Source organism: Scyliorhinus canicula, chromosome 9, assembly GCF_902713615.1.
Source record: "Scyliorhinus canicula chromosome 9, sScyCan1.1, whole genome shotgun sequence".
NCBI classification, from domain to species: Eukaryota; Metazoa; Chordata; class Chondrichthyes; order Carcharhiniformes; family Scyliorhinidae; genus Scyliorhinus; species Scyliorhinus canicula.
In genome coordinates, this window is record NC_052154.1 from 109,504,446 (window position 1) to 109,529,122 (window position 24,677).

At 46.2% G+C, this 24,677-nt stretch overlaps 1 protein-coding gene across 3 annotated transcripts in view; it reads left to right on the plus strand.

The window, feature by feature from the left end:
• LOC119971602 (ETS homologous factor-like) overlaps window positions 1–21,857 on the plus strand; it is a 75,243-nt gene extending 53,386 nt beyond the window's left edge. For all 3 annotated transcript variants that reach the window (XM_038807386.1, XM_038807387.1, XM_038807388.1), the window contains 2 exons: window positions 9,915–10,110; window positions 20,098–21,857. In XM_038807386.1, the coding sequence (XP_038663314.1) occupies window positions 9,915–10,110; window positions 20,098–20,197 (296 nt within the window). In that variant the 3' untranslated portion in view covers window positions 20,198–21,857. The remainder of the gene's footprint in view (window positions 1–9,914; window positions 10,111–20,097) is intronic.
• The last annotated feature ends 2,820 nt before the right edge of the window (window positions 21,858–24,677 follow it).

Here is a 24,677-nt window from a genome sequence, read left to right on the forward strand (position 1 = left end):
ATTCAATTTACTCCACATGGAAGCAAGAAATGACTGAATGGACTGGAAACAGCCAAGGCCATAGCGCCTGTCAACATCCCAGCTGAAGTACTAAAGGCTTGTGCTGCAGAACTAGCTTCACCTCCAGTCAAGTTGTCCCAGTACAGCTACAACACTGGCATCTACCCGGCAATGTGGAGAATTGTCCAAATACTTCCTGTCCACAAAATGCAGGACGGATTGTAAGACTTGTAACTAAAGTTTGCATCAGTCTAACAGTGCTTAGAATTTAAACTGGTGCTGGAGCATACAAATCAAGATGAAGACATCAGGATAACTGTGAACATAAAAACTACAATAGTTGGCAGCAAACATGAGCATAGATACCATGTCAGAAGTGGGGATGTTTGCGGATGACTGCACAGTGTTCAGTATCATTCAAGACTCCTCAGATAATGAAGCAGTCCATGTCCATATGCAGCAATACCTGGACAATATTCAGGCTTGAGCTGACAAATGGCAAATAACATTCATGCCACACAAGTGCCAGGCAATGACCATCTCCAATACGAGAGGATCTAACCATCACCCCATGACATTCAATGGCATTACCATCTCTGAATTTCTCACAATCAACATCCTGGAGGTTATTATTGACCAGAAACTGAATTTGACTAGATATATAAATACTATGGTTACAAGAGCAGGTCAGAAGCTGGGAATTTTGTGGCAAGAAACTCGCTTCTTGACTCCCCAAAGCCTGTCCACCATGTATAAGGCACAAGTCAAGAATGTGATGGAATACTCTCCACTTGCCTGGAGTGCAGCTCCAACAACACTCAAGAAGCTCAACACCATCCATGATAAAGCAGCCCGCTTGATTGGCATCCCATCCGTCATCATAAACATTTCACTGCCTCTCCCACTGGCACACTGGGGAATTATAGGGACTGCAGCGATTCAAGTGATTCATTGCCATCTTCTCACGGGTAGAGATGCGGAACAAATGTTGGCCTTACGAATGACACTCAATCTCATGAGAAAGTAAAAATAACCACACAAGATCTCTTCATCACCTCCAATTCTGGCATCTAGAGGGTCACAATTTTCGGTTTGCATGTCTTCAGTTGTCTGGACTCAAAGCCTCATTAAATTTCTCCCTAACCTCCTGCGTCCCTCCCCCTCTCCATATTTAAGATGCTCTTTAAAACCTACCACATTGACCAAGCTTTCTGCCCCCATTCACATATCTCCTCACGTTGACTCCATTTGGTAACATTCCCGTGAAGTGCCACATGATATTTTACTCCGTTGAAGGCACTACATGCAGGTTGTTAGTATTTTTATTCCCACTGTTTTCTCTAACTTTCACTGAGTAGCCATTCATTCATTTGTGTAAAGCAAATGTACCCAAATTAGATTGTGCAATCCATGCAGGTAGATTGAATCGATAGCACAACAGTATACCAGGAAATAATGGAATATTCAGAAGCAGAAATATGATACATCTGGTGCAAGAAGGCACTTGCTCATTTTCTACGCACTGGCTGGATGTTGTGAAACATGTTTTGGATTTCCTACGTTGTGCCTTTCCATACATTAAACAGTTTTCATCTATCCAAATCCTGAAATTCCAATGTTTATGCAGTGCGGAAACTCTATCTGGGAGGGCTTGGGAATTTGTGGAGGAGACAGGGTCCACCGGCTTTATGTCCCATTCCTGTTCTATTCTCCATTCCTGTGGAATGAGAACGAGTGTAAGCCTAGGCCTACCCTAGCTACTTTGCAGCTATGAAGGTGACGAGTTTGCCAGTGGTGACTGTGTATGTCCTCATTGATTTGCAACACAGAAATAAACTGTTCAGTCCAACTAGTCTACCTCATCCTTTATGCTCAGCTGTCTGGATGGCTGGTTTGTGATGCGGAGCAACATCAACAGCACAGGTTCAATTCCTGTACTGGCTGAGGTTATTCATGATGGCCCCGTCTTCTCAACCTTGCCCCTCACCTGATGTGGGGTGACCCACAACCACCACTAATCAGTTTTCTCTCCAATAAAAGAGGGGAGTGCAGCCGACGACCGATTATGGTGACTTTCACTTTCTTTTTCACATGTGCAGTTATCTGACTTCATTTAATCTGGTCTGCATATCCTTAATTTCTGACAGTGCTAACAAGTCGAACAGTTGAGGCTATCATGAAGCAGGGTGTACTCGGACCAGCAGTTGAAAAAGGCTGGTGCCTGAATTGTAGTCCTGTGTTTCGTTGTGCGTTTATATAATGACCCTCAGTTACATTACGTTGATCTTCAACAAAAATTGTGGTTGTATGTCTTTGAGGTTGTTGGTTTAATTTCAAAGTGTCTCTCAAGACTGTCTTCAATTGAGAATATCTATTGATTCATTCATAGAATGTGGACATTGCTAGGCTAGCATTTGTTGCCCATCCCTAATTCCCCTTGAGAAGGTAGTGGCGAGCCATCTTCTTAAACTGCTGCAGTCCATGTGGTGTAGGTACATCACTGTGCTGTTAGAGAGGGAGAAATTAGAATGTTTCCCCGAGATAAAATATTGGGGACCTTCAGCATTCTGGAATCCATTTTTTGCCATTTCACCTGAGCAGCAACCAGATTGCTTTTCTTATTTTCCCATACATTTTCCCCCAAGACACACAGTACTCCATTCAAAAGCTTTCCACTGGCAGGGGGGGCTGGGAGCCAGAGGACACAGATTTAAGGTAATTGGCCAAAAGGCCAGCTGGGAGACGTGGAATTTTATTTTTTATCAGTGGTGTTATGATCTGGAATATACTGCCTGAAATGGTATTGGAAGCAATATTAACTGCCAAAAAGGAATAGAATATCTACTTTAAAATTAAGTTGGCAGGGATATGAGGAAGGAGCAGGGGAGTGGGAGTAACTGGTAGCACTTTCAGAGAGCTGACACAAACAAAATGGCCTGAATGGTCTCCTGTGTGCTAATCTTAAAACAGAAGATCCTAAGGCCATCTTCTTTCACTGCCAGAAGTTGTTTGTGTTTCATTCAGAACAATTTTGAACAATATCCAATTTGTAAAACGACAACAATTTCAAAAGCTTGCATTTGTGAAAAATGTTAAACCTCGCCGAGTAACCACTGTTCACCCACTTTCTGACTTTTTACATTTGTTTGATCAACTCAAACACTTCTTCCAAATTCCACCCACAGTCCAAGGTGCGAAAATTGTAACTTCAGTGTGCAGACAACTACTGGGGAATTATTATTACTCGTGTTATGGAGCTGCCCTCAAGAGAATGAGACTTATAATGGTCTTTCTTACAAGGCAGGAGATGAGAATTGGATAGTTTATGAGGAATTGTTTATATTGGAGATGTGCAATAATTTCAGACCTAACCAGAGGCACCCTCATTCCATGATTAAATATTAAAAAATTATACCTGCTGATAGAACTGGCTTCAAAATCATCCATGTTTGCCTCTTTAAATAGGGCAGGTTGTGTGGTGTATTAGTCATCAATTTCCATGGAGTAGACTGTTGTATTAGAGCCAGTGGGCCAAATTAAAACCAGTTTAACAAGGTCATACCTAGTCAGAATGTCAAACATGAAATTTAGAGACAGGAAGGAGAAAAGGGATAATAATAATCACTCATTGTCACAAGTAGGCTTCAGTGAAGTTACTGTGAAAAGCCCCTATTCGTCACATTCCGGCGCCTGTTCAGGGAGGCCGGTACGGGAATTGAACCCGTGCTGCTGGCCTTGTTCTGCATTACAAGCCAGCTGTTCAGCCCACTGTGCTAAACCAGCCCCTGTGATATTAAATACTGTGATATGACACGATTGGGACACTTGAATGTCACCATGCGAGTTACATAGGGAAAAGCTATAGATACTAGAAAGAACAGATATGATTTTAAAAAAGCAGCTAGAAACAATTCCTTCATATACACTATGAATTGAGAGCTGTATTTCAAGTTGGGCTTTGAAAACCCAAGGCATTACAAGGCATTAAACAACCTCAGGAGGGGCAGCACGGTGGCACAGTGGTTAGCATTGCTGCCTACGGCGCTGAGGACCTGGGTTCAAATCCCGGCCCTGGATCACTGTCTGTGAGGAGTTTGCACATTCTCCCCGTGTCTGCGTGGGTTTCGCCCCCACAACCCAAAGATGTGCAGGTTAGGTGGATTGGCCACATTAAATTGCCCCTTAATTGGAAAAAATAATTGGGTAATCTAAATTTAAAAAAATAAATAAAAAAATTAAAAACAACCTCAGGAAATCCTAAAGTGAAGTACTTTTGAATGTAGTCATTGCGTAATATTGGAAATGTATCAGCTAATCTGAGCATAGCAAGCTCCCATGAGCAATGTAATAATGACCAGGAAATATTTTTTAGTGATGATGGCGGGGGAAAGCATGGGCCAGAGGACCAAGGGAAACTCTCCGACTCTACTTTGAATAATGTCACGGCATCTTGTAGGTTCATTTGTACTTATCTGGTCATTTCAACATTGCTGTTCAAGACAGAGCAAGTGGGCAAGAGGGTTGCTTCAGTTTAGTGGCACATCCAAATATCAACACACACAATGGGCGCGATTCTCCGTTCCCCACGGCGGGTGGGAGAATCGCTGGAGGGCCCCCCCGATAAATTTCACGCCCCGCCCCCCCCCCCCCCCCCCCCCCCCCCCCCCCCCCCGGCTCGGAAGAATCGGCGTTTGCCGTTTTTCACGGCGAACGGCGATTCTCCGACCCGGATGGGCCGAGCTGCATGCCATTCGCGGCCATTTCACGGCCCAGCAAACACACCTGGTTTCTGCCGTTGTGAAACGGGAGTGAGAAGCCTATTTGGGGCTTGTAGGTTGCCTAGCAAGGAAAGAGCACCACGACTGTGCTCGGGAGGGGACAGGCCCACGATCGGTGCCCACCCATCATCGGGCCGGCGTCCAAATCGGACGCACTATTTCCCCTCCGCCGCCCCGCAAGATCAAGCCGCCACGTCTTGCGGGGCGTCTGAGGGGAAAGACGGCCACCGCGCATGCGCGGGTTCGTGCCGTCAGCATCATGACGTCAGCCGCGCATGCGCAGGTTGGAGCCGGCCAACCTGCGCATGCGCAGCTGATGTCATTAGGCGCACCAGCCGCGTCATTCTTGGCGCAACACTCCGGCGGCCAAGAGTTACGGAGCACCGCTCCTAGCCCCGCCGGGAGGGGAGAATAGGGGGCGAGGAGCGGCCTCCGAGGCCGTCGTGAAACTCGGCCGAGTTCACGACGGCCCTCCCGATTTTTCCCAGGAGCAGAGAATTACGCCCAATGTGTCAGTCCAGGATTTGTTGTCTGGTCTCTGGAGTGGGACTTCAACTCACAACTTCTGTATTGTTTTGATACTTATTCAGAAAAACCAATGTGTACCCTGCAATAAACCAAATGCCTGTATGTCAACATTTGTAACCGTTCACAATGGTTACAGGCCCGTATATTGCTTCATTGGTCACGTTGTTGAATTTCCTGATTATATTTTCGATTAGCATGCGGGCTAATGATTATACATCAGTACGTCAGAGGAGTTTCAACTGCCCTATGAACTGGATTAAGAAATTATGGGCATGATCTACCTGAATGGGGACAGAGTTCCGTAGGGCGAGATTAGCCAGGTGTTTCTCGGTGCTCGGAGTGCCGAGAAGCACCCTGCCATCTAATGGCCATCCGGGTAGATCGGTACCTCAGTGCAGAACTCCCTGACGAGGCTGCACTGGGCCCCATTTTCTGTACTGAGGAGCTCCGCTCGGCCATCTCTCAAGCCCCAACATGAAACACGAACCCCCCAAGACGCAACTGACTATAAAGAGGTCCTGGGCCCCCTGCACACACTCACACACCCGTGCAGGGCACATGCTGTCCCGATCACCACTGCGCAAAAAATGCCAGCCTGACACCCTGGAAGTACTCTGGCCAGCTGGCAGTGCCACCTGGGCACTTGGCAGTGCCAGGCTAGCACCCAGGTGCCAATGCCAGGGTTCCCAGGTGGTGTCAGCAGTGCCATGGTACCATCCTGCCCAGAAGGCATGCACCTGGAAGCCTCCAATCCCCTGGGAGACCACCATGAGTGCCGTCCTGTCTGGTCCCCATTTGTGGAGATCATCATTGAACGGCACTCACACATGGGGCTGGATTCTCCAAAAATGGGGCAATGTCCCCACGCCGACGTAAAAACGTTGGTGTTTTACTCCAGACTTTCCTGAAAAAATATAGGGCAATTCACTTACCTGTCGGAGGCTAGCAGGGACCCAGGGACCGTCACGCACCTTTGGCTGTGGATACGGACCCCCGCATTTCTTTTTCCGAGTCCGTGCATGCGCACAGCGGCCGTGCTGAACTCCATGGCGGACTTGGACCGCAGATGATCAGCAAGAAAGAAGGTCCCCCTGATCAGCCCCGCGCCGCTTCATCTCGCCTGCCTGATCGCTGCCCTGGTCGTCCATAAGGCCCCCCCCCCCCACCCGGTGATGGATCCCCCCGCCCCCCACCAGGGAGGCCGTGGACTGAGTGTGCAGCCGCCGCGCGTGAGTCCCGACCGGCCAGACGTGGTTAGAACCACGGCGTCGGGAAATCGGCTGGTAAGGATCAGAGTATCGCTGAGAGGGCCTCTGGCAATGGCCCCCCAGCCGCGCGGTGTGATTCGTAGGCCCGATTCAGGCATAAAAGACGATTCTCCTCCCCCGTGCCAAACGCGATTTCGGCGTGGAGAATCCAGCCCGAGGTCTTCAAGGAGAGGGAGTTAAATACCACACCTTGGTTAGTTCTCAAGAATGCATAATAGAGTGAGACGAGCTGTCCCACTCTACTATTCAGATTTGGCAGAAAGTGATCCTGCCCACAGTGTTAGATCTCACGAGGCGTGGTGAACCTGGGCGATTCGGAAGTGGAATCTCCTGGTATCTACTGGTCACATTGTGCCGCGCCGCATTGCTTTTAGCGTGGAGCCGTAGATCCCACCCTATATCAATAATCATTTTGTATTAACACACGTAATGTTCAATTGAGGAGTGTGAAGAGAGTGACATTTTCTATAATCCAGATACCCATTAAACTCATCATTGTCTAAGGAAGGGACGTTAAAAATACAATGTACTGGATATTGAAGCAATGGCTTTTACAGACACACCACCCAAACTCTCTTGGACATACACAATAGGGGAAGTATTTCCAGGCAAGGCTGCCAGCCATGAAGCAGAGACTGCAAGTGGCACAGACAGTGTCAAGTAAGTCTTTAACAGAGGAAACTGGCTGAGGGATAGTCTCTCTCTCTCTCACTTCTCTCTTTTGAAATAATAGTTTTGTCCGGTTGGAGAAGCCAACTCTACCAGAAACCAGTCAGTGAACCGTGATCTCATAATAATTGCAATATCTTCTACAGCGGTGGTACGGTGGGACAGTGGTTAGCTCTGCTGCCTCACAGCGCCAGGGACCCGGGTTCAATTCCAGCCTCGGGTGAGTGTCTATGTTGAATTTGCACGTTCTCCTCATCTCTCTGTGGGTTTCCTCCAGGTGTCTTCCATAGTTTCCTTCCACAGTCCAAAGATGTGCAGCTTAGATGCTTTGGCCATGTTAAATTGCCCCTTAGTGTCCAAAAGGTTAGGCGGAATTTTGGGAAACGGGGATAGGATGGGGGCTGGACTTAGATGGGCTGCTCTTTCAGATGGTCAGTGAAGACTCGATGGGCTGAATGACTTCCTTCTGCAATGGAATTCTATGATTCCAGTGATCTGACCACTTTCAAGAAACCAGAGAACTTAAATTGGTTGCAACGTTTAAAATGTATACCTCAAAGACAATCAAAAGGTTGCAAAGTATATTATTTTACTTTTTTTATTGGATTTTAACTCGCCTTGTGTGTGTGTGTGTGCCTGTCCTAATGTCTGCAGGGAGGTCCTATGCTTGCTGTTGCGTTTTTATTATTTTTCTCAGATTTAGTGGTTAGTAAATTTGCTCGCTCTTTGATTCAATAAACTCTTGTTTGATTGGTCTTTGTCACCCACAGTTTAAATTCTGAAATACATTCTGGCTTGGAAAAGTTATAGTCTCATGAAAATTAAACTATGGGCGGGATTCTCTCAGCCCATAACCGGGCTGGAGAATCCCTGCGACCAGCGCTAATCGCGCCACGCTTTACCAACACCGGCACATGATTCTCCGCATAGTGGAGAATCGGCACCATTGGCGCCAGCGTGGTTGGTGCCAGTCGGGAGCTGCTCTACGCGGCCGGCCCGCCGACCCTCAGCCCGGGGTGGGCCGAGCGTCCATCGTAAAAAAGCCGAGTCCCGCCGGCGCTGGCCATACCTGCTCTCATCCGGCGGGAAATCGGTGTGGAAGGGTTGGGGAGTGGCCTGAGGGGAGGGGAGGGGTGGTCCAACTCCGGGGGGGCCTCCGATGTGGCCTGACCCATGGCTGGGGGCCTCCTTTCTTTCGCTCCGGCCCCTGTAGCTCTGCGCCATGTTGCGTCGGGGCCGGCGCATTGAAGGAAGCCACTGCGTATGCGCGCATTGGTGCCGGTGCCAATGCGCATGTGCGGATCCCGCGGTGCCCAGTTGATGCCGGGATCAGCAGCTGGAGTGGCGTGAACCGCTCCAGTGCCGTGCTGGCCCCCTGTAGGGGCCAGAATTGCTGATCCTGAAGCCGTGTTGACGCCGTCGAGAAACGCGAAGGCGTTTCCAATGGCGTCAACACTTAGCCTCAGGATCACAGAATTACCGAGGTGATTGAATAGAGGGGAGCCATTTGACTCCTTCATATCTGGTCTTAATAAAATTAGGGGCTCATAGTCGGAATTGTTCTCACAGTTTGTCAGAAGAATTGCAGTGGGGAAAGTAAATTGTTCCTTCAAAAGCAATTTAAAAACTGAAAAATGCTTTCTTGAGTCTGTAATACTCGAGTGCTAAAATATCTACATTTGATGCCATTGCTTTCATAGAGCATGGTGAGATAACTAGTGAGAAGTTAGGGGTGCTGTCCTTGGAAGAATAAAAGAGTTCCACCCAAAAGCTAGAAAAACGGAAGCACAAAGCAGAGAATAATCAGCTCTACTGTATAATTTTGATTATTACTGTCAACCATGGTTGAGCCAGCTTTGGCTGGGGACTCAATAATGAAAACATTTCCGTGCAGTTTGGGTCATTGGTATCTTGAGTGGGTTCAAAAGTCATATTAGTAAGACAAGAGATGTTATGAAAGATGTTCGACATGGCCAACATCTCTCATTTTTGCTGCTATAGTACCTATTTAGTTAAGCACACAGGTCCTTCAAACCTTTTGTGCAGCCACACACATGGTGATTTAAAGGGGCTGAATGATATACTTCCAGATTGATGGAAGTATATCAGCTACACTGAGAATTATTAATCATGATCTAGGCTTCAGTCCATCAGGGGTCTACGTTCTAGGTTCATCTTTCCTCCAAGTGTCTTGAGGAACTTCCTCTGACTAGTTATAATTTTATGTACAGGTCATCTGCCACATAGAGAAGCCTAATTCTTTTTGATGTTCTAGCAACCTAAAATGAACCACTACTTAGTCACGTATGATGATTCATCATTTACCATTTCCTTAGATGAGGTGTTAAGCCTAGATTCTCATCTGCCCCCTCAGGTGGGTAAAAGGATACTCTGGAACTTTTTGCAGAAGAGCAGGGGAGTTGTCCTTGGTATCCTGGTCAATATTTATCCTTCAATCACATCACATGTGACAGCTTATCTGCTCATTTCAGATTGCTTCCTGTTAGATCCTGCTGTGCTTGAATTGGCTGCACGTTTCCTACTCATGATTACAGTTGGAAAGTGCTGCTTTGGCTGTCAAATACTTTCTAGATGCTCTGAGGTTCCCAAAGGTGTGAGATAAATGCAGGTCTTTCCTTCTTTTAGCTACTCTGTATACTTTTCTACACAGCACCTCGAGGGACGCACCTCTGGGAGTTTATTCGGGACATCCTCCTGGATTCAGACAAGAACCCCGGATTGCTAAAGTGGGAGAACAGAGCAGAAGGGGTTTTCCGTTTCCTCAAGTCAGAGGCTGTGGCTCAACTTTGGGGCAAGAGGAAAAACAACAGCAGTATGACCTATGAGAAACTGAGCCGTGCAATGAGGTAGGTACCCTCTGCAGTAAGTTTGTCTCCTTCATTTATCCACTGTAGATATAAAAACCTTCACTCCTGATCTTTCCCAGCACTGCTATTCTTGTGGGCTAATTTCCCCAACACCACCAACAAGGGTGAAATACTGAAGGTCACGACATGAAAATGAAAATTGCTTATTGTCACGAGTAGGCTTCAATTAAGTTACTGTGAAAAACCTCTAGTCGCCACATTCTGGCGCCTGTCCGGGGAGGTTGGTACTGGAATCGAACCGTGCTGCTGGCCTGCTTGGTCTGCTTGAAAAGCTAGCAATTTAGCCAAGTGAGCTAAACCAGCCCCTAGACATAGACAGCATACCCAGTTTGTTCCCTTCGCCGAGAGTGTGGGTCTGAGTGAAATATGGTGGTAATATCAGTGTTAGTGCCATGTGCTCTTTGCTCAGGATGAGCATTGCTTCTGAGAGCTCTTAGCCCCACATCAAACATCAACCTGTGCCACAGTTTCAGGCTGCTCAGTCACATCAAAACAAGAATACTCTCTCCAAGGTCAAACCTGGCATTGGGAAGAATTCTCATTGTCCCAACTGCCATGACAGATGGGAATATTGTAAGCAATAAAGAGGAAAGGAGGACAGCTTTATGAATGGAAGATGCCCACACAGCTGAGAGGCAGAGGCTCCAGACGGGAGTTTGCAGGTTAGGTGAAAATGCAGTGGTTTCTGGACAGGCTGGAGTTTCCCAAGGCAGAGGAGGAGCTGGTTCAGGGATTGGGGGCCCCAACTGGGTTGAGGGAGGTGATGGAGAGTATGGGGGCGATGCAGGCAGGGAAGGTCCCGGGCCCGGATGGGTTCCCGGTAGAATTCTATAAAAAGTTTCAGGGGGACCTGCTGCACTACTGGCGAGGGCATATAATGAGGCAAGCGAGAGGGGGGATCTACCCCCCTCACCCCCCCCCCCCACCACCATATTGTCGCAGGTTTCCATCTTCCTGATATTGAAAAAGGGCAAGGATCCAGAGCAGTGTGGGCCGTACCGCCCAATATCGCTATTGAACGTAGACGCCAAGCAGTTGGCGAAGGTGTTGACCCCGGAATCGAGGACTGCGTCCCGGGGGTGATAGACGAGGATCAAACGGGTTTCATAAAAGGGAGGCAGTTGTCGGCGAATGTGAGGAGGGTGCTCAGTGTAATTATGATGCCTTCAGAGGGGCAGGAGGTGGAGGTGGTAGTGGTGATGGACGCAGAGAAGGTGTTTGATCAGGTGGAGTGGGAATATCTGTGGGAGGTGCTGGGATGGTTTAGGGATGGGTTTGTGGACTGGGTCCAGTTGCTGCACAAGGCACCGGCCGCAAGTGTGCAGACAGACGGAGAGGGTTCGGGATATTTTGGGCTGCATTGGGAGACGAGAGAGGGGTGTCTGCTCTCTCTGTTGCTCTTTGCTTTGGCAATAGAGTCGCTGGCAATGGCACTTAGGGCATTGTGGTCTGCAGAGGGATTGTGCGGGAGACGTCAAGCATAGGGTCTCGCTTTGTGCAGACGGCTTGCTGCTATATATTTTGAACCCATTGAGCAATATTGGGTATTTTGGAGAATTTGGCTGGTTCGCCAGATACAAGTTGAATATGCGAACGAGTGAGATGTTCCCCATTGAGACTAGAGTGCAGGAGAGGAGACTAGGGGAGCTGTTATTCAAGGTAGTGAGGGCGAGTTTTAGATATTTGGGCATCCAGATGACACGGGGCTGGGCGCAGCTGCACAAGCTGAACTTGCCTCGGTTGGTGGAGCAGCTGATGGGGGACTTTAAGAGGTGGGATATGCTGCCGCTGTCGCTGGCGGGACAGGTATAGACAGTAAAAATGACCGTGCTGCCAAGGTTTCTGTTCATGTTTCAGAAACTCCCATCTTCGTCTCAAAGGCGTTCTTCAAAAAGGTTAATGGGCCGATCTCTCGGTTGATGTGGACGGTGAAGGCCCCACGGGTCAGCAGGGCGTTTCTGGAGCAGGAACGAGGGGAGGGAGGCCGTTTATGAACATGATGAACTATTACAGGACGGCGAATATTGCCATTTTCAGGAAATGGGTCTTGGGGGAGAGGTTGGCGTGGGAGTGGATGGAGATAGCTTCGAGTAGGGGAACGAGGGCTTTGTTGTCAGCACCTCTGCCGTTCATACCAGCCAGGTACTCTGTGAGCCCAGTGGTGGTGTTGGCCCTAATGGTGTGTGGACAATGGAGGCAGCATCTGGGACTGGAGGGTGCCTCGGTGTGAGCACCGATCTGCGATAACCATAGGTTTGTGCGGGGGGGGGGGGGGGGGGGGGGGGGGGGGGGGGGGGTTGAATGCGAGGTTTCAGGGAGGGTTGGCGGCAGGCAGGGATTGAGCGATTTGCCGATCTGTTCATAGGAGGCAAAGTACAAGTTGCCCTGGGGAATCGGGTTCAGGTCCGTGATTTTGTAAAGAGAAAGGTGCCGTCCTTTTCTGAGCTGCTTCCCCAGGGGTTGCAAGAGAAGGTACTGTCGAAGGAGGAAATAGAGGAGGGGATGGTGTCCAAGGTCTCCAAGGAGTTGATACACTAGGAAGGAACCCTGGTGGGGGGACATAAAGCATAAGTGGGAGGAGACGCTGGGAGGGGAGGTGGAGGCCAGCGGCTCTGCGGAGGGTGAATACGTCTTTGGGGTGTGTGAGGCTAAGCCTCATTCGGTTTAAAGTAGTCCATTGGGTGCATATGACGGTAGCAAGGATGAGTAGGGTTTTTGAGGGGGTAGCGGACAGGTGTTGGCGAAGCGCTGGGAGGCCTGCGAATCACATCCACATGTTTTGGGCATGTCTGAAGCTGAAGAGGTTCTGGCAGGGCTTCGCAGACATAATGTCCGAGGTGCTGGGGTGAAGGTGGCCCCGAGTCCAGAGGTTGTGATATTTGGGTTGCCGGAAGACCTGGGAGTTCAGGGGGCGAGAGAGGCTGATGTTTTGGCCTTGTCTCCCTGATCACCCAGAGACGGATCTTGCCCAATAGAGGGACTTGGAGCTGTCGAAAGAGGGGGTGTGGGAGAGCGACCTGACAGAATTCCTGAGGCTGGAGAAGGTCAAGTTCATCCTGAGGGTGGTCGATCGATGGGTTCACTCGAAGGTGGAAGCGTTTATTAATTTCTTTAAGGAGGATTTAGGGATCAGCAAAGGTGGCGGGGGGCGGGGAGAGGGGGGGGGGTAAGGTGGTTAAAACCGGGAAGGCAGGATGGGAGAATGGGGCAATTTTGGGGGAGCGGGGGGAGAGTGGGTGTTGGGGTGTTGGTTATGTGTAATATTATGTGATGTTTCTTCTGATTTTGTTTGCTTATATGAAAATGCCTTGAATAAAATATGTTTTTGAAAAACGATGCCCACACAGCCAGTTAGTCAGTTACTGTGTAAGGTATGAGATTAAGACTGAGCTATCTTTTGGTGTGGCACTGTGGTCTGAATGTTACACAAGGCGGCAATCATCACCGGATTTCTGCTCTGCTCAAATCTTTCTGTGCCTTGACGCTGCTCCGCATCTCTCGCCAGTTTTTCAAGTCCAGGTTCTCCAGAATTGCAGAGTGAGTGTCCCTCAGAGATCTCCATTACAGCACCACGCTGTCAGGGGAAAAGCAAGACAGGCCCCCTTTTCACAGCTGCCATATGGTAGGTTGCAATATAAATGTTCGTGAATGAATGAGTGAATAGTTAAGGTGGCAGTGTGGGTAAGGTGGGTGAGACAAGTTGCTAAGGGTGAGGTAGGTTGGGTAAGGTCAATAATAATAATCTTTATTAATGACACAAGTAGGCTTACATTAACACTGCAATGAAGTTACTGTAAAAATCCCCTAGTCATTACACTCCATCGCCTGTTCGGGTACACTGAGGGAGAATTCAAAAATAGGTAAGTGGGTGGGATGACAGGTGGGATGAGGTGGCAAGTGAGTGAGGTGGCGGGAGTGAGATGGCGGGAGTGAGGTGGTAAGTGGGTTGAGTGTAGTTGAGTCAGGAGGGCATGTTAGATTGGGGGGTAGTCAGATCTGGTCGAGGGATAGTCAGGTGGTCGGAGTGGGTAGTCAGTTGGTCAGAGGGTATTTGGGTTGTCAGAGGAGGTAGTTGGGTTGGGTCAGGTTGGAGGGTGATTGGGGTGGGGGGGGGGGGTAGTTGAAGAGTCAGTGTGAGTGATTGGGGGGTCAGTTGTGTAATTACCCAGGAGTTACACAAGGAGTGTTCTGTCAACCATTTCCTGGGTAACTATTCAGCTCAGTCTGATGGAATTGCTCATCTGACGTTGAAACTTCCCAGGAGATTCCCATGTAGGTCAGTGCATCAGGACCTTTGGAAAGGTCCTAATGTGCATCTTGGGTAGTGCATCTGTGTAATGGTGCACTTTTGCAGACTTCATTAATGAACACCAAAAGGATGTATTAATAATAATTATTCACCAACCTCATGCTGCACTAGCTATGAAATGGCTCCTTCCAAAGAGGACTCGACCCTTGGGATGATTCCACACTCGGAGTCCCAATTGGTCCTCCAAGACAGATGACTCTTTTCTGCTGTTTTGCCCTTGAGGTAATCACCACATTCTGGTGTCCAGCGATCCAGAGAGTTGGATATGTGGACCATTCACCTGCTGCTTTAATACATGGTAAATACAGCCTGATTTTATATAAAATGAAACAGCATACCTTAAATAATCCACTTGTTGTTTGCAGATTGGTTTTGAAATATGTAAAGCTGACAAAAGATTTGTAAAGGGATTAGGTTGAGACCGTTCGCTAGTCATAACCTTAGAATGTTTTATTTACTTTATTTTATGTTATTTTATTGACTAGCTGTGTGACATGCTCAAAAACAAACTTTATCTACAATATAGTTCCTAAAAACATGGGATACAAATCGATATATCCACTCCCATATTTGCAGAATGGGGAAAAACAAGGCAGGTGCAGTTCAACACAGATAAATATGAGGTAATTTTGGTAGGAGGAATGGGGGGGGGGGGGACACTTCCTACGTAAAATTTTTTTTTCCATACATTGAATCAGGGCATCACTGGATAGACCAGAATTTAAAATATATATATTTTTATTCTCCTTTTTCACATTTTCATCAACATTTACAACAATAGATAATCAACGATAACAACAAATACAACAGCAACCCTCACCAACAACCCCCTTATCCCACCCACCCTCAAACAGCTCCCAACATTTTAAATACAAAACACCAATGAAAAAGAATCATCAATAACTTATACATTCCAAACCCCCCCTCCCAACACCCCCCTAATGGTCAATGTCATCCAATTCATGAAAATGCATGATGAACAAAGCCCATGAGTTGCAGAACCCTTCCATCCACCACCTCAACTCAAACTTTACTTTCTCGAGCGTTAAGAACTCCAGCAGGTCCCCCCGCCCCGCCGAGGCACAGGGTGGAGAAGCCCACCTCCCTCCCAACAGAATTCCCCTTTGGGCATTTAGCGAGGCGAAGGCTCACATATCTGCCTCCACACTCGCTTCCAACCCCGGCTGGGTTGACGCCCTGAATATGGCTTCTAGGGGACCCGGCTCAGATCTCATGTGCACTACCTTTGAGATTACCCTAAAGACCTCCCTCCAATACCCCTCCAGTTTTGGACAGGACCAAATTTTATGAACGTTTATTAGTGGGGCCCCCCTTCTTGAACCCCTCAAAGAGTTGGCTCATCCTTGCCCTTGTGAGGAGCACTCTATACACCATCTTCAACTGTATCAGCTCCAACCTCGTGCACAAAGTTGATGCATTCACCCTCCGGAGCACCTCACATCATGACCCCACCTCAATATCCTCCCCCAACTCTTCCTCCCACTTCGCCTTAATCCTCTCTAGCAATACCTTATCTTCCCCAGAATCACTCCATAAATCGCTGACAGCCCCCCTTCTCCATTCCCCCTGTCATCAATATCTCTTCTAACAGTGTGGGGGCCGTGCCATCGGAAAGCTCTGTACCTCCTTCCTGGCAAAATTTTGGACCTGTATATACCTAAACATCTCCCTCTGCCCCAACCCATGTTTCTCCCCCAGCTCATCCAACTTCGCAAACCGGCTTACCAGAAACAAATTCTTTAATACTCTAACTCCCCTCTCCTCCCATCTCCGAAAATTCCCATCTCACCTTCCTGGCTTGAATCTATGATTGTCTTGAATCGGCATTTCTCTTGACCGCATGCACAACCTAAAGTCCTGGCACAACTGCCTCCAGATCTTCAGCGTCATCACTACCACTGGACTCCCTGAATATTTCCCCGGGCCCATGGGGAGCGGCGGTGTTGCCAACGCACTCAACCCCGACCCCCTGCATAGACTCTCCTTCATTCTCACCCATTGGCAATCCTCCCTCTTCCCAGCCCCTCACCTTCTCAGCATTTGCTGCCCAGTAATAATACAATAAATTTGGGAGACCCAAGCCCCCTGACTGCCGTCCTCTCTGCAACAGAACCTTCTTAATGGCTCGACCAGAATTTATTGTCCACCCCTAATTACCTTGAACATGGGCTGCTTGGCCATTTCAGAGGGTATTTAAGAGTCAACTATATTGCTGTGGGTCAGGTGTCACATGTAGGCCAGACCCAGGTAAGGCAGCAGATTTCCTTCCCTAAAGGACATTAATGAAGCAGATGGGTTTTTACAACAATCAACAATGATTTCATGGTCATCATTAGACTTTTAGTTCCAGATTTATTTTATTGCATTCAAATTTCACCATCTGCAGTAGTGGGATTCAAACCCTTATTCCCAGAGTGTTACCCTGGGTCTCTGGATTACTAGTGACTTCTTACTTGGACAATATAAGTCAAGATGGAGTAGAGGACCAAAGGGTTCATAGGGTACAAATATGTCAATCATTAAAAGTTGTGCCACATTTTATCAGTATCATTTAAAAAGACACGAAGCACAAGGCTCTCTTTCTAGAGAGACAGAATTAAAAAGTAGGAATATTATGCTAAACCTGTGACAAACCTTGGTTCGGCCACATATAAGGTACTGTGAGCATTCTTAGTCACTATATTCTAAAGGTGAAATAGAGGCACTGGAGGGGGTGAAGAGAAGAATTATAATACCACCAGAAATGCAAAGGTATGCATGTCAGGAATGGATTGACAGATTGGGTCTGCTTTTCAGCCTCAGGGGTGATCTGTTAGAGAAATTCAAAATTAGGAAAGGTTTTCAGAGAGTGGATACAGAGGGCGGGATTCTCCGACTTCACAGCCACGTGTTTCTCGTCAGTGGGAGGTGGCGTGCTGGTTGCTGGTGGTGTAATTCTCTGCTCCTACCGCTGTCAATGGGAATTCCCATTGAAGCCACCTCATGCCACCAGGAAACCCATGGGCAAGGGTCCGCTGCCGCCGGACCAGAGAATTCTGCCGCCAGCCAATGGCCAGAAAATCCCGGCCCAAGACAATGCTTCCTCTTGGGGGCAAACGGCAATTGGAGTATTTGTCCTTTGTACCTACTCTCGATCTTTTATCACTCAATCTATTTCCTAACCAGATCAATAATGTGCCTTCACTTCCACGGACATCTCTCTCTACTGTGGTTCTTACCCATGAAGCGATTTGCCCAGTTTATTGTGACTAGTCTCTGACTCATCGCACTGAAGGTCAGTCCTAACTAAATTGAGAATCATGCTTCAAGTTTTCCCCTTTCAAATGCCATGTGGAACATATTATGATGGTTCATCTGGCTCCTTACTCATGTCTAAATCTAAAATGGCCTGGCCCCTTGTTGATGCTAGGTTATAGTTTTGCAGATAACCTTGCTGAACACAGTCAAGAAATTCAATAACAGGGCAGCACGGTGGCCTAGTGGTTAGCACAACCGCCTCACGGCGCTGAGGTCCCAGGTTCGATCCCGGCTCTGGGTCACTGTCCGTGTGGAGTTTGCACATTCTCCCCGTGTCTGCGTGGGTTTCGCCCCCACAACCCAAAAATGTGCAGGGTAGGTGGATTGGCCACGCTAAATTGCCCCTTAATTGGAAAAAATAATTGGGTAATCTAAATTTATAAAAAAAAAAAAAGAAATTCAATAACTTCCTGACATGAGCTTGTCTGCGAATCCCAATCTTGAAAAATGTTAAAACCTCTTAAAGCCTCACCGCCTTTGCTGCATGCCTAATCAATCTCTGCAGTTACAAAATCAACCATTTCACAGCTGCAATCAGGGGCCCCGTGTACAATTCACACCAGTCTGAATTCCCTTTTCTGTTTCTTAATTCTACCCATAATTGAATTGGATTTGATTTATTGTCACGTGTTCTGAGGTACAGTGACAAGTATTGTTCTGCGTACAGTCCAGACAGATCGTTCCATACATGAAAAAACATAGGACATACATAAATACACAATGTAAATATATGGGCTTCGGGTGAATATACAGAGTGCAGTACTACCCAGTAGAGAAGATGTGTGAAGAGATCAGTTCAGTCCAGAAGCGGGTCATTCAGGAGTCTGGTAAAAGCGGGCAAGAAGTTGTTTTTGCACCTTTCAGTGCGTGTTCTCAGACATCAGAGTCTCCTGCCTGATGGAAGAAGTCAGAAGAGAGAATAACCCGGGTGGGAGGGGTCTTTGATTATGCTGCCCGCTTTCTCAAGGCAGCAGGAGGTGTAGAAAGAGTCAATGGATGGGAAATGGACTTGGGTGATGGACTGGGCTGTGTTCACGACTCTCTCTAGTTTCTTATGGTCTTGGGCGAAGCAGTTGTCATACCAGTTGTGATGCAGCCAGGTAGGCTGCTTTCTATGGCGCATCTGTAAAAATTGGTAAGAGTCAATGTGGACATGCCAAATTTCCTGAGTTTCTTGAGGAAGTATAGCCGCTGTTGTGCTTTTTGGTCGTAGCGTCGACGGGGGTGGACCAGGACAGATTGTTGGTGATGTGCGCACCTAGGAATTTGAAGCTGTCAACCATCTCCATCTTGGCACCATTGATACAGACAGGGATGTGTACGATACTTTGCTTACCGAAGTCAATGATCAGCTCTTTAGTTTTGCTGACGTTGAGGGTAAGATTGTTGTCATTACATCACTCCACTCAGTTCTCGATCTCCCTCCTGTACTTTGACTCATTGTTAAAACCTCCATTGTCACCATTAGCTAATGGGCTATTATTACCTTTTAATTTAAACAATCAGATCACAAATTAATGTGTTTTTATATTGATCACTTGGAATTTCCTTCTCGTTTGGGATGGGTGAGGTAGAGGAAGTACATTAATGGTCTCTCCACTTCAGTTAGCGACCATGATAATCACCATGATGCTAGGATTAGATTAGAACATACTGAATTATTCCTGCTGGAAATATGGATATTGGTGTGGAGCTGTACAGTCTGGGACCTTTATTCCGGTTAGCACAGTACACCTCGGCACTGGAATTATCATCAATGAAATGAGGAAATTGCACGTGGTAAGGCAGTGCTTTTTAAAGCTTCAATCAACAAGCTCAAAGCTGAAATCAGCATCTCCAACATCCCTACTAATAGGATATAACTTCTGAAATCTAGATGTTAACTGGGCTTTATGTAATAGGAGTCCCTCCACCATTTCATAGGATTTTACAATGCAGAAGGAGGCCACTCAGCCCATTGTGCCTGTGTTGCTTCATGTTCTGCATATACCCTCAGAGAATCCAGGCAAAACTTGTACGTTGTCAAAATCAAAGATATGGAACCCTGCATAATGCTGTAAGGGTCCACATCTCAATGAACTGTGTGACAAAGTGAATCTCAAACACACTGCCCCTCACCCAAAAGCACAATACATCGTTCTACATATGGGGACTTGGAGGTTTGATTTGGTGATTTGTTATATTTTATGATTCCCTTTGGCTCTTTGAAGCCTGTTAAAACAAATGATTGTCAGTGCAAGTTTAACAAGTAAATCAATTTACATCACTTAGCAATTCACTTGTGTATGTGACTTTAAGACAACTGCACTCATTGATCTGGTCTTTTTTGTGTGCCGCAGATATTATTATAAACGGGAGATCCTGGAGAGAGTGGATGGTCGCAGGTTGGTCTACAAATTTGGAAAGAATGCTTGTGGCTGGAAGAACTCTGACCAATAGTACAAATCCTCGAAGACCACTGAGGAAATGATTTCCATCTCATCAAAGAGATAGCAATATGGTCACTGTTATTTATATGTATAGAAAGGTCAAACGGTGATAAAAATGGTCACTAACCCTTTTCATTTGTCTATCAGCTGCAACCCAACATTTGTTTTGCAGAAATTGTCAAGGCCTCAAAATCCCAGTTAACAGAAATATGAAGGTACCATGGTCACAGAACAGTGCTCAATGCTGTACAGAACAGCCATGTGTCCAGATACATAGGAAGGTGGAGTGGTCAAAAGTATTTTCCACCCCAAAATTAAAGCAATAATTTGATCATCTAGCAAGGAAGTCTATCACTTTAGTTTCTGTTGAATAACACCAAGTAACAATCACAATTTGTATCTTTAATATCACATTTAATATGGTAAAATGCACCAAAGTATTTCACAGGAGCATCTTCAAACAATATTTGAACTGAGAGAGAGAGGTGGTGAGGTTTAAGAAATAAACTGTAGACCTCAGAGCTGAGTCAGATGAAGGCATGGCTATCAATGATCGGGTGAAAGAAATCAGGGTGTCCATTTTGCCAGAGCTGGAGGAATCACTGAGCCTCTGGCATCTGCCACATGGACAGGGTAACATTTGACGTCAACGACAACATGTGGCTCTTGCTCTTGGTGACTTCTCATCTCATATATCCAATACGGAACTGTATCTATTGCCATTGGGCCACTTAATTCACTCTCTTATCAGTCACATAGTTGTGCATTGGGAACCGAGAGATCATCCCAGTAATTTGCAACTAAACAAACATCAATGGTTGATTATTTCTTTTTTGGAAAGAACAAATTGGTTGTTGGGAAATATATTGATTCCAAAACCTTGTGACAAATGCAAATGGTTAATGATCTTTTAATTCTGAAGATTCCTTATAAATATATAACATTTCTGCAATGAAAATCATCTTTTATATATTTTGTAAAATAATTTAATTTGTATTGTACTGTGTTGATTTGGGTTCTCACTTGGCTGTGTATACTTTGAACTATACAGAGAATCAGAATAATATAATGATGGAACTTAAGGGGTAGAGAGTCTCTGATCATCACGCATAAGGCACCATAATTACATGGGCAGGGCTAGCTGAACCATCTGGTATATTCCTCTCCAATATTGTTGTACCTTTATATATTCCCATTAATTTCCAATGTTCTAAATGCCTCACAACCACTTTCATTGCATAGAACTTCAATCTCTTTGCTATTTACTTCCATTGTGTGTATTCCCACAGGCCAGACTCCTTCACAGTCACTATAGTTATTTAGAATTCTAACATTCCAAACTGTTTTCAACTCACTCCAATTGTGCAGAATATAAGAAAATCAAGCATTCTCATTGCATTAACTAGTTAAGGCAGTGATTAGCTGAGCCATCCAGATGACTGTTGGAAGTGAAAATATGTGCATTTTAATGGAGAGAGATCTGGGCCTGGCTGTAGGACCTTCCCTAGTTGAATAGCTAGCTGAGAATCAGTGGAATGGAATATTTCAGTGAGGGAGTCAATAGTTATGGGGATAAGGTGGGAAATAGGAGTTGAGGACTATCATTTCAGATCAGTCATGATCTCTTTGAATGGTGGAGCAGACTAGATGGACTGAAGGGCAGCACGGTAGCATTGTGGATAGCATAATTGCTTCACAGCTCCAGGGTCCTAGGTTCGATTCCGGTTTGGGTCACTGTCTGTGCGGAGTCTGCAAATCCTCCCATGTGTGCGTGGGTTTCCTCCGGGTGCTCCGGTTTCCTCCCACAGTCCAAAGATGTGCAGGTTAAGTGGATTGGCCATGATAAATTGCCCTTAGTGTCCAAAATTGCCCTTAGTGTTGGGTGGGGTTATTGGGTTATGGGGATATGGTGGAGGTGTTGACCTTGGGTAGGGTGCTCTTTCCAAGAGCCGTTGCAGACTCGATGGGCCGAATGGCCTCCTTCTGCCCTGTAAATTCTATGGAATGGCTTTCTTCTGTTCCTACATCTTATAGTTAGTTTTATGGTTCTTCTTTGCTGCATTTTCACCAATTCTGGGATGGGTGTCAGCTGAAAATAGACCAGGATGTGTTGAACGTGTTTCCCAGAGTAGGCCAGGCCATATGTGAACAATTTCAAGGCACAAAAGCAACACTGTGGAAAATCCGTATCAAATCCACAAAATGGAAAATCAAGGCCAATGTCTTGGGATGACCTGTGAAGAATAATCATTTTCATGAGGTACCTGAGGATAGCTATGAAATGGTAACGCAATGAAGAACACTTCAGCATAGAAGAAGCATTAGTGGGGTATAAAGCAAATGCATTGTTTTTTTAAACTTGTATTGGTCAAATCTTTTGAAGATTTGAGAGTAAAATTTAAATGTGAGGTCATGATGCGACTATTAAATTATTTGGTGCTGACTTTGAGATTTCAGTATATTTTCAAAGTTTGGTCTGTTTCTGTTCAGTGGCTGTGCTCAGATTAAAGTGGTTTAAGTGGGTTGCTGCAGACTCGATGGGCCAAATGGCCTCCTTCTGCACTGTATGTTTTATGTTCTATGTTTAAACACTTAGAACACAGTAAAATAAACCAGAGGATAGTGTTTAAAACAGGACAGTTTATTTCCAAAAATCTTGAGCTTGAGTGAACTGATTGGACCTTATTATTCCTCAGTAAACTGGTGATGCATTTATCAGAATACCGATATGGAAACTGGTATCCACCCTCATTAATTGATTCCGTTGTGCCGCAGATCACTACTGAGTTAGGATTCACTCTGTTATTCAGGTGTATGCCAAAATAAGTAATCAGGATATAAACAGATCCCTGTGAAAGGGGAGGGAAAATGATCTGCAAAAGCAAATTTCACAGAGTTTGGTTGACACAGTGGTTAGCACAGTTGCTTCACAGCTCCAGGGTCCCAGGTTCAATTCCCGGCCTGGGTCACTGTCTGTGTGGAGTCTGCACGTTCTCCCCGTGCCTGTGTGGTTTTCCTCGGGGTGGTCCGGTTTCCTCCCACAGTCAAAGATGTGCAGGTTAGGTGGATTAGCCATTCTAAATTGCCCTTAATGTCCAAAAAGGTTGAGTGAGGTTATTGGATTACGGGGATAGTATGGAGGTGTGGGCTTGTGAGGGTGCTCTTTCCAAGGGCCGGTACAGACTCAATGGGCCGAATAGTCTCCTTCTGGACTGTTAAAATTCTAAATTCTAAATAGTCAGAACAGTGATGGCTACAAGAATGGCCTTATGTGATCCGGTGAGGGTGGTGGAGGCAGCAGGTATCCTTCACTTCCTTTAATAATTCCGGAAATTGGTTCATGAAACGCTGTTCACAATTATCACAAACATTTTTAAATAGTAATATATCCTCCCTCTCAGAATCATCCCCTTACCCTGTGCACCAGACATTGAATCCATCCCAAACTTCAGACCAGGTCTGCGCAGTGTTAGCTGGCCACAGCCAGGTTCCAGGAGGGGTGCTGAGGTGGGCTCGTCTAAATTAGAATCGACTAGGCCTCTCACTTCTTATCACTAACCAGTGAATCTTGCTGGAAAACATATGTGAGTATATGGTGCCTAAGGACAACATCAAATGCGTCTTGATGCTCCCTAGGGTTGAATAACCTGTTGCCTTATAATATTGAGCGCTTAGATAAAGTAATAGAAGGCAACTAGTGTGCCAAGTGCTGCACACCTGGGGCAAGGAGTAATGCAGGACAAGAAACTTCCAAGAAAAGATAAATCAACAAAGTAATTGTGTGAACCCAGCGCACAAAATTGGCAATCTCCCTTTGAAAGTCACATCAGTAGTGTTGAAACAGGTAATATGCTCTGGATTTGACCCGGGCTACCTCTGATTTCAGTGCACATGAGATTGTGGGGGAGGTAATGTAGAAAATCTGCTTTTTCCGAGTGGTAATTTGGGAAGTGCATGAACGGTTTTCCAGACATTTTTACAAATATTTCAGCTGAGGACATTGAGCTGTGAATATCGTCTTCAGCTTTCTCCAGTTCTACAAAGGTGTCTGTCCCGCTGTGGAGATTCCTGTCAATCTCAGCATCACATAATTGGAATGTGGAGCTAGACTACACAAACTGAAACTGGTGTCAGCATAGGAATAAAATCAATCAACGCCACTTAATACAGTTAATCTACTGCTGTAGGCCCTGCTTGTTAGTGGCCGGTCAGTCAAGTTTTTTTAATTAGATATTTGGTCATTCTGAAACAATCAGTTGACACTAAAGTCTGAAAGTGTTATGTCCATGTACAATTTTGTTCTATTAGTAACCTCTTTCCATCTCCCAGTTTTTATTTAATTGCATTAATTTTATTCACAAAGTTAAGCCTCTTTTGGGAAATCTGTCATCACGCTTGGCTTGCGTTCTCTGCAGTGTGGATCTTTGTGTAGGCAGTTTGCAGCTTTGTGCAAATGTCAGAGGATTAAATAGACAATGCCATTGTCAAGT